Raw genomic sequence first — 8,788 nt, 5'->3', positions numbered from 1 at the left:
CACGCTGGACCCTCACCCACTGGCAGAAGCTGCACAATATCACCCACCCTCCTCTTTAGTCCCCCTTATTCCCACACACCCCTATCACTACCCAGCCTCCTATTTTCCTGTGTCGTGACATCCGCCAGTGGGGAGCCGCTGACTCAAAAACACCCTACTATACTATTGCACACACACAAACACACCTAAACAACATGCACACACAGCCCCCCCCCCACACCCACAAATGTCACTGTACCATCCACACTATCAATGTACATCTTACTCTGTAACCGCTTTTTAATTAAACAAAACAATACACACCCCCTTCCACATCATATGCTCTCTATTTAACACATTTCACCTAGAACTCAAGCTGCAATACAGGCATCTTTCATACAATTCTAACCATATTTCTCACAATACAAACGTTCACAAATTAAGGGGGTGCAGCCCCTTACGACGGTGTGAAGAGCGCCCGTAGGGTGCGATGAATCACCTAGTTTGATATTAAAATGGGGGGTTTCAGGGACTCAGGGACCATTTTACATTGATTCCAATGTAAAAATCGGGTCGATCGCGTCGATCGCATCGCATGCGATTTGGCTGGCATGCGATGCGATCAACGCGATTTTTCCGACCCGATGGATACAATCAAAATCGCGGGCGCCGTACTAGGAAACAAGTACCCAATAAAGTCCTAAATTTCTGCAGATCCATGGGTCTTCACTGCAAAGGCAACATCTGTAGTATATGGGAGAGTTTGGGAAAGGCTATGGATTTAATCACAGCAATTCTTCCCATCAGAGACAAAGGAAGCGCAATCCAACCAGCGAGCGGTTTATCTATTGAGTTATAGGAGGGAAGAATATTAGAGTCATATAGATCTACCAGTTTCTTTGGTATCAAGACCCCCAAATATTTAAGTGTTGTCGGACAGATAGAAAATTGTGAGGTGAAAGAAGAGGAATGAAAATACGTGGAGGACGAATGCAGGGGCAGCAGACGAGACTTGTCATAATTTACACGAAATCCCGAAAAAAGAGAGAAGTGAGATAAGATCTGTTGTACGGCAGGTATGGAAGTATTGGGTTCCGATATGAACAAAAGTATATCATCTGCAAATAGACTAATCTTTACCTCAGAGGAATTGACCATAATTCCCCTAAAATCTCGTGAAGATCTCAGGGCAATTGCTAGGGGTTCGATTGCTAACACAAATAATAGGGGCGATAGGGGGCATCCCTGTCTAGTCCCCCGAAATAAGGGAAGTGAAGCTGAGAGGTAATTATTTGTCAGGATTTGGGAGGAGGCGTCCGAGTAAAGCAATTGAATCATGTGGATGAAGTCGTCTGGGAGCCCAAACCGCCCCAATGGTATTAAATAAATGATCCCACGTTACTAAATCAAATGCCTTTTCAGTGTCAAGGGAGAGGAACACATGTGGGTCCATATCCCCAGCCGACTCCACCCACTGCATAACTGTAAGGGCCTTGCGGACATTAAGTACAGAATGCCGCCCCCAGACAAATCCGGTTTGATCCGAGTGCACTAATGAAGGGAGCTTGAGTTTAAGCCTATCTGCCAAAATTTTAGTGAAGACCTTGTAATCAGAGTTTAAAAGGGAAAAGGGACGATAAGAGCCAGGAAGGAGAGGGTCTCTACCCGGTTTATGTATGATCTTAAGTATCGCTGAATTGAAATATAGCGGAGGTGGGATACCTTTTAATATTGAATTATAAAGAGCGCACAGGGGCTTAGTCAACTTATGTGCCAACAGCTTATAGAACTCATTAGAAAGACCGTCTTGGCCCGGTGATTTACCTAACTTGAGGGTTTGAATAGTGGCCAGCACCTCCTCTTCAGTTATTGGTGTTACCAACGAACACGAGGAGTCAGCATCCAGCGTGGGGTGGGCAACAGATTCCCCAAATGATTCTCTCTTCGGGGCATCTATCAGGGGCTTGGAGTAGAGTTTTTCATAAAAAGTGTGTAGCGTTTCCGTGATCTGAGGTCCGGAGTGGACCACCGCACCATCTGTTCTGTGAAGGGCTGGTATAGTAGAGGGGGGATGTTGACCCCGTAATAAGTTGGAGAGGAGCCTACTAAATCTATTTCCATATTTATGAAATCTGGCCTGGGACAAAAACGTAAGTCTAGATTCTAATTTAGTCAATAAGGCATCAAAAAGTGATTTTTGCTCACAGTATTTGGCCTTGTTAGCTAATGTACGGGACCTTTGAAACATCTGCCTCGGTTAATTTGGTTTGGGAGTCAAGGTACAATTGTTGGGTTTCCTTTTTATGCTTGGACGTGTATGAAATAATATTACCCCTCATGACTGGCTTAGACGCCTGCCAGAACAGGAGCGGGGTCTCCTCCTCCGCCTGTAGATTATTATGTTTATAATACACCCAAGAAGACTCCAGCATACTGCGGAAGCTCTTAGAGTCTGCTAACTGGGATGGAAAGCGACACTGTCGAATAGGGCCCTTATCCACATATGTTGCCAATGTCACCCAACCACCTCCATGGTCTGATAATGTAATAGGTTCCAATGCTGAGTCTAACACCCTGGGAAACCGGGACGAGGACATAAGTACATAGTCTATCCCGGAAAGGGATCCAAGAGCTGCCGAGAGACCCGTGTATTCCCGGTCAACCAGGTATGGCTGCTTTATCTTTACATTGTAATATAGATAGAAGTTTGAAGTAAAACCCCATTCAAATCTAACTCTCGCTGCAGATGTTACATCTGCCCCCCTGCAGTGCAGCATGGTGTTGTTTATTTGAGAAGGAATTTGCCTTTGCGAGTGAACCAGAATAAGGACCAATGTGTATCTCTGTATATCGCACTGATGATTATGTCTGTGTCGGCTGTTTGCGTCGGCTGCTTTGGTCAAGGCAGTTATGCACCATGTGTATCTCTGTATATCGCACTGATGATTATGTCTGCGTCGGCTGCTTTGGTCAGGGCAGTTATGAACCATGTGTATCTCTGTATATCGCACTGATGATTATGTCTGTGTCGGCTGCTTTGGTCAGGGCAGTTATGAAGCATGTGTATCTCTGTATATCACACTGATGATTATGTCTGTGTCGGCGGTTTGTGTAGGCTGTTTGTGTATGGCTGCCTTACTAACTACACACATGCATTGTATTGTATGTTACATATGATGGATCAGTAATGTATAGAGGCGTCTATGTGGGGATGTAAAGCCTCCAGCACCGGGTTCCGTTACCGGGAGAGGCTGGAGACGTGAGCGCGTTACCTCAGGGTTTAGGGTCCGTCTGCTGAGGTCCTACCGACAGAAAACGTTGTTACGACTGAGCCGATATATCTGTACAACCTCGTCATTGGCCATTGTGTTTATGTACGCCTCATAAAGAAACACGGCCTCCGCGGCTCCTGCACAACCCGCTGACCATGCTCAGTTTCTTGGTCCTGGTTTCTCCCAGCCTGGTAGCAGAGTCTCAGGAACCCCACAGCACCAGCCTGTTCCCAACAGCCACATGTTCAGTCAGTGTGAGAGGAGAGAACCGGATGCAGGCCATACCTGACGACTTTTTAAAACACCAATCCCCGTCCCCAAGTCGATTGGCGTCACCCCCCCCCCGCAACCCCCCCTCCCGCGTTTCGTGGCACCCCCCCCCCCCCGCAACCCCCCCTCCCACAATACGCAGCAACCCCCCACCGGAACCCCCATGAACCCCGCCCTCCCGTGATTGGCGGCACCCACCCCCCGCGACCCCCCCTTCCGCGATTCGCGGCAGCCCCAGGATTACGTGGAACATGCAAAACACTGAAATGGCTATGGTCGACAATGAAAAAGGTTGACATGAGTATTTGAAGATTTATTTTTCATTTTTTGAATGTTTTCATATTCATTCTCATGTGTCAACATGGACACCAATGAAGTGCCACACTTATGTGCATCACACCCCCCCCCCCGCAACCCCCACTCCCGATTCACGGCACACACACACCCCCGTGCGACCCCCCCTCCCGCGATTCTTTGCACCCCGTGACCCCCCCTCTCGTGATTCGCGGCACACCCCCTGCGACCACCCCTCCCACGATTCGCCGCAACCCCTGCCCCCGCAACCCCCCCTCGCGCAATTTGAGGCAACCCACCCCACACCACCCCCCCCCCTCCCGCGATTCTCTGCAACCCCTCCCCTTCCGCGATTCGCGGCAACCCACCCCACACCACCCCCCTCCCGCGATTCTCTGCAACCCCTCCCCTCCCGCGATTCGCAGCAACCACCCCCCGCAATTCGCGGCACCCCCCGCGACGCCCCCTCCCGCAATTCGCTGCACCCCTCTCGCGATTCGCGGCACACCCCCTGCGACCACCCCTCCCACGATTCGCCGCAACCCCTGCCCCCGCAACCCCCCCTCGCGCAATTTGAGGCAACCCACCCCACACCACCCCCCCCTCCCGCGATTCTCTGCAACCCCTCCCCTCCCGCGATTCGCGGCAACCCACCCCACCCCCCTCCCGCGATTCTCTGCAACCCCTCCCCTCCCGCGATTCGCAGCAACCACCCCCCGCAATTCGCGGCACCCCCCGCGACGCCCCCTCCCGCAATTCGCGGCACCCCCCCGCGATTCGCGGACACCCAAGTTGCAATACAGGGCATCTTTCATACAATTCTAACATATTTCTCATATACAAACGTTCACAAATTAAGGGGGCGCAGCCCCTTACGACGGTGTGAAGAGCGCCCGTAGGGCGCGATGAATCACCTAGTATTAATATATAGATAAAGGCTGAGGTACTGGGCTGTAAGGGGACTAGAAGTACCAGAATATATATTCATGCTGAGACTTGTAGTTCATCAGCATCTGGTTGCTTCCCTCCTACACACAATAATCATACTTACTGACTCTCCCGGTACCGCAGGATGACTCCCAGATTTTGGGGCTGTGGAAGAGTGTGTGATCCCCCATGTCCTAGTGAAGGGGGCAGGACAGGGAGAATAATGTTGCACATAGCGGGACCACAGGGAGGAGGTGTGGCCAATATCACATGATTCCATAGACCCGCAATTCTGCAGTGATGGGGGCGGGGCCTAATGAAGCAACGTGCCTGGCCCCACCCCCATCAGCTGCCAGCAGCCTCTCACCTCCAGGTTCTCCCAGAGAGAAGAATGTAGTGTGGGTAAGCATGACTATAATGCACAGTACACAGGTCACGTATGTAACCATACTTGCCGCGTGTGGTCCCTTATATCATACATGTTATATATGTGGCAGGTACTGGGGCAGATAACGCCTGTGTGAGGGATAATAGTCACCTCCCGTCCTAGCAATAACAGATATACAGACATTATATGTAGCAGGAAACCGATTGTTTTATTACATGTATTGCCGTGGGGTCACATCCAGCGCTATAACAGGGGCATCCCAATGGTGACCGACCATATCTAGGTCCACAGCATACGGTAAACATACATATGGTCGACATGGTCAAAATGTCAACACAAACTAAAATGGTTGACACATGAACAGGTTGACATGAATTTTTTCACAATTTTTTCCATTGGGGGAGGGTTTCATGCTTTACGTGGCCCCGATTGGGATGAAGTGTTGCGGGTGGCGGTAGTGGGGCGAGGACCAAAGCCCAATTAGGGGTCCAAGAGCTCAGTGTCGACATTGACATCATAGAAAGTGAAAAACTCATGTCGACTTTTTTCATGTGTCAACCTTTTGCTTGTATCAACATTCTTCCACTGTCAACCTTGGACATGTCGATCTTTTGGGGTTCACATACACATTGTCGACCTGGATTGCTGAGACTATTGGTGCTTACAGTCTATACACATATAACTCTGTGCTAGGTAATATACAGTGTACATATATGTATCATGTATGTACTGACACCAGCCAGCACACAGAACATTATATCCCCTCACCGCTACCTGTACAATGCTCCCTTGTTATAACACAAGCTTATAGGGGGGTGACCTGTAATATCATCACTACATCCTATAGCCCTCCTGTACTGAGAGAGTGCCCGGTGGCAGCTGATATAAGGAGGGAGCGCTGTATAATAATCACCTCTATATAACACAGAAATAATAATATTACACCCTGTGATTCCAGCAAATATTCCAGCTAAAACATAACAGCCAATAGGAGCAAGCGTAGCACCGACCACAGTCATAGGCTGCACACAGACTGACATATACTGCAGCCAATCACAGCTGTCAGTGCGGCAGAGGAGGAGAAATCCCACAGAGAAGTATATTTATATACTTATAATGACAGCATCTAACACACTGACATGGGAACACATCCAGGTACACTGGTCACCTGGCTATACGGGGGAGGGGCTCTACTGTAGCTCCACCCACTGCTTCATTCTATTGGTTGAATGTTCCCCAAATCAGAATCCCTTCTGATGTCACCGGTCTTTCTTATGGTAATTTCTCCCAGCTCCTGACTCCCCCAGATATAGTTATACATCCGTCCACTACCCATAATGCAGCATGGAGGGGCTCAGTGAGGGCGGCAGTGTAGGTGTGTAAGTGTCTGATGGGGTCACACAGAGAATAAAAGGACATCTGTCCTGCCTCATAATCCAGGTATATCCTCACTCTGCCACAGGGGATATTGTCAGGTAACTGGATCCGTGTACTGTCATGTATCACTGAGTACCGATTATACCTCCTACGCAGACACCAGGACTTGTTGTTATCCCCAATGTATGACTGGTCTCCTCTCCTGTCTATACTGGGATAACACATCCCCACCCTCCAGCTCTCTGACTTACTGACATCCACCTCCCAGTAATGTCGCCCTGAGGAGAATCCCCTGGTGCTTATTACCTGACGATACTGAAATCTCTCTGGTGTTACTGGGCGATTCTGGTTTATATGTGACCATGATGCAGATTTCCTGTCACCTGATATCTGTATCTTATTACCAGCTGTGGCTACATCCAGTAATAGGTCTGTAGCTTCCTGCACATAGATCCCTGTATTTATCCCTGTTATTATATCAGACTCTGTATTACCAGCTGTGGCTACATCCAGTAATAGGTCTGTAGGTTCCTGCACATAGATCCCTGTATTTATCCCTGTTATTATACCAGATAATGTTTGTAATGTCTCTGAGATGAGACCCACATCCAGACCTCCTGCACCACGGACCTGTATATAATGTCTCTCTGTGTCCTCAGTGTCACACAAGTCCCCTGTGTCCGGTTCCTGTAAGACAATCACTGGGTCAGACATGTTACACAGCTCCTCAATGTGACGCATCTTCCCGGACAGCTCGTCCTTCTTTATTTCCAGCTGCTGGATCAGATCAGAGACTGAGAGTGAAACGCGCTGTTCCTGCCTGGAGATCTCACTCAGGACTCTCTTCTCCAGGTCTTCCAGCTGTCTCCTGAGGTCTCTAAACAGGGCAGTGACTGTCTCTGTTACACCCGCTGCTTTTCCCTGATCCTCTCTCCTGCGCTCCTGCAGTCTCTGCACTCTTTTCTCAGTCTCTGCTCTCTTTGTGGTCAGTTTCTGCAGAACATTCCTCAGCTTCTGCTTCTTCTTCTCAGAGGCCTCACCCAGCATCTCCACCAGGTGTCCCCGATGTTCTCCAGCCAAACTGCAGGACACACAGATACAGGCAGCATCCTCCGTGCAGTAATACTCCAGGACCTTCTTATGGACGGAGCATTTCCTGTTCCCCAGGGCAGTGCTGGGGTCACATAAGACGTGTTCTGCTGCCTTGCTGTGTACTGTCAGGTGTTTATCACACAGAGAAGCCTCACACAGCAGACAGGACTTAGCAGCAGGTACAGGAGAGTCCACACAGTAAGTGCAGCAGATCCCGGTCTCCTTCTGATCTGGCCGAGCAGACAGGAACCTCCCCACTATGTTACACAGTGCTATGCTCCGTATTAGTGCAGGACGCTCCTGACACTCTGCTCTGCACTCAGGACAGCTATAAACTCCAGCCCCCTCCTGTGTATCCAGCACACGATCAATACAGACCCGGCAGAAGTTGTGGCCACATCTCAGGGTTACAGGATCTGTATAAATGCTCAGGCAGATGGAACAGTCCAGCTCCAGTCTCAGATCAGCAGACGCCATCGCTGCAGCAGGAGGGAGAAATGAAAGTGAAAGTCTCTGACACTCAGAAACCAGTGAGGTCACATTCTGCACACAGGGGGAGGGGGAGCTGTCTCTCAGATACCAGTGAGGTCACATTCTGCACACAGGGGGAGCTGTCACTGTGGTTATACCAGTGGCGTGCGGTAGGGTGAGGCACAGCCTTTTCTGTCATACTAGCATATATGCTGGTGCATACCTCCCAACTGTCACGATTACAGCGGGACAGTCCCGATTTTCTGGTCCTGTCCCGCTGTCCCACCCGCGGCAGGCATTGTCCCGCTGCGGGGGGTGGCAGTTGGGAGACCCCCCAATCTAATAGAATAGACGCTGTGCGCATGCGCACAGCGTCTATTCTCGTATGAAAATGAGGTTGCGGCTAATTAGCATAAGCCGCACCCTAATTTGCATACGCCCGACCCCTATTTCCCCAACACAGAAGTTGGGAGGTATGCTGGTGTTTTGAATTGATAAAGTATGTCAAAAATACAAATAATTTATTTAAAAATTCTTATTTTTATTCTAATAATTTTTATAGTCAAAACTCTGGAGTAAAAAGCCTATGGCAGGTGCCTCACCTGGCTACCTTTACTGCACATCTCTTATCAAAACTCAGCGAATCTCCAGCAGTGTATACTGCTGCACATGTGTATATTGCCCACATGTACCCCATGGGTCATATATTGTGTGCATA

At 49.4% G+C, this 8,788-nt stretch overlaps 1 protein-coding gene across 1 annotated transcript; it reads right to left on the bottom strand.

Moving 5' to 3' along the window:
- Positions 1-4,646: 4,646 nt before the first annotated feature.
- LOC146073659 (E3 ubiquitin/ISG15 ligase TRIM25-like) lies at positions 4,647-8,101 on the bottom strand. The gene has a single exon (XM_083181021.1). The coding sequence runs from the start codon at positions 8,074-8,076 to the stop codon at positions 6,403-6,405; it is 1,674 nt and encodes a 557-aa protein (XP_083037147.1). The 5' UTR covers positions 8,077-8,101; the 3' UTR covers positions 4,647-6,402.
- Between the last annotated feature and the right edge of the window lie 687 nt (positions 8,102-8,788).

The sequence above is a fragment of the Crinia signifera genome, chromosome 4, assembly GCF_055691185.1.
Source record: "Crinia signifera chromosome 4, ASM5569118v1, whole genome shotgun sequence".
Classification (NCBI taxonomy): Eukaryota; Metazoa; Chordata; class Amphibia; order Anura; family Myobatrachidae; genus Crinia; species Crinia signifera.
Note: the sequence above shows the minus strand (reverse complement) of the source record. Positions and strands in the feature narration are given on the sequence as shown.

Bases quoted from the DNA above. Each gene is read 5' to 3' on its own strand.
- LOC146073659 (XM_083181021.1), bottom strand. From the start codon at position 8,076: ATGGCGTCTGCTGATCTGAGACTGGAGCTGGACTGTTCCATCTGCCTG.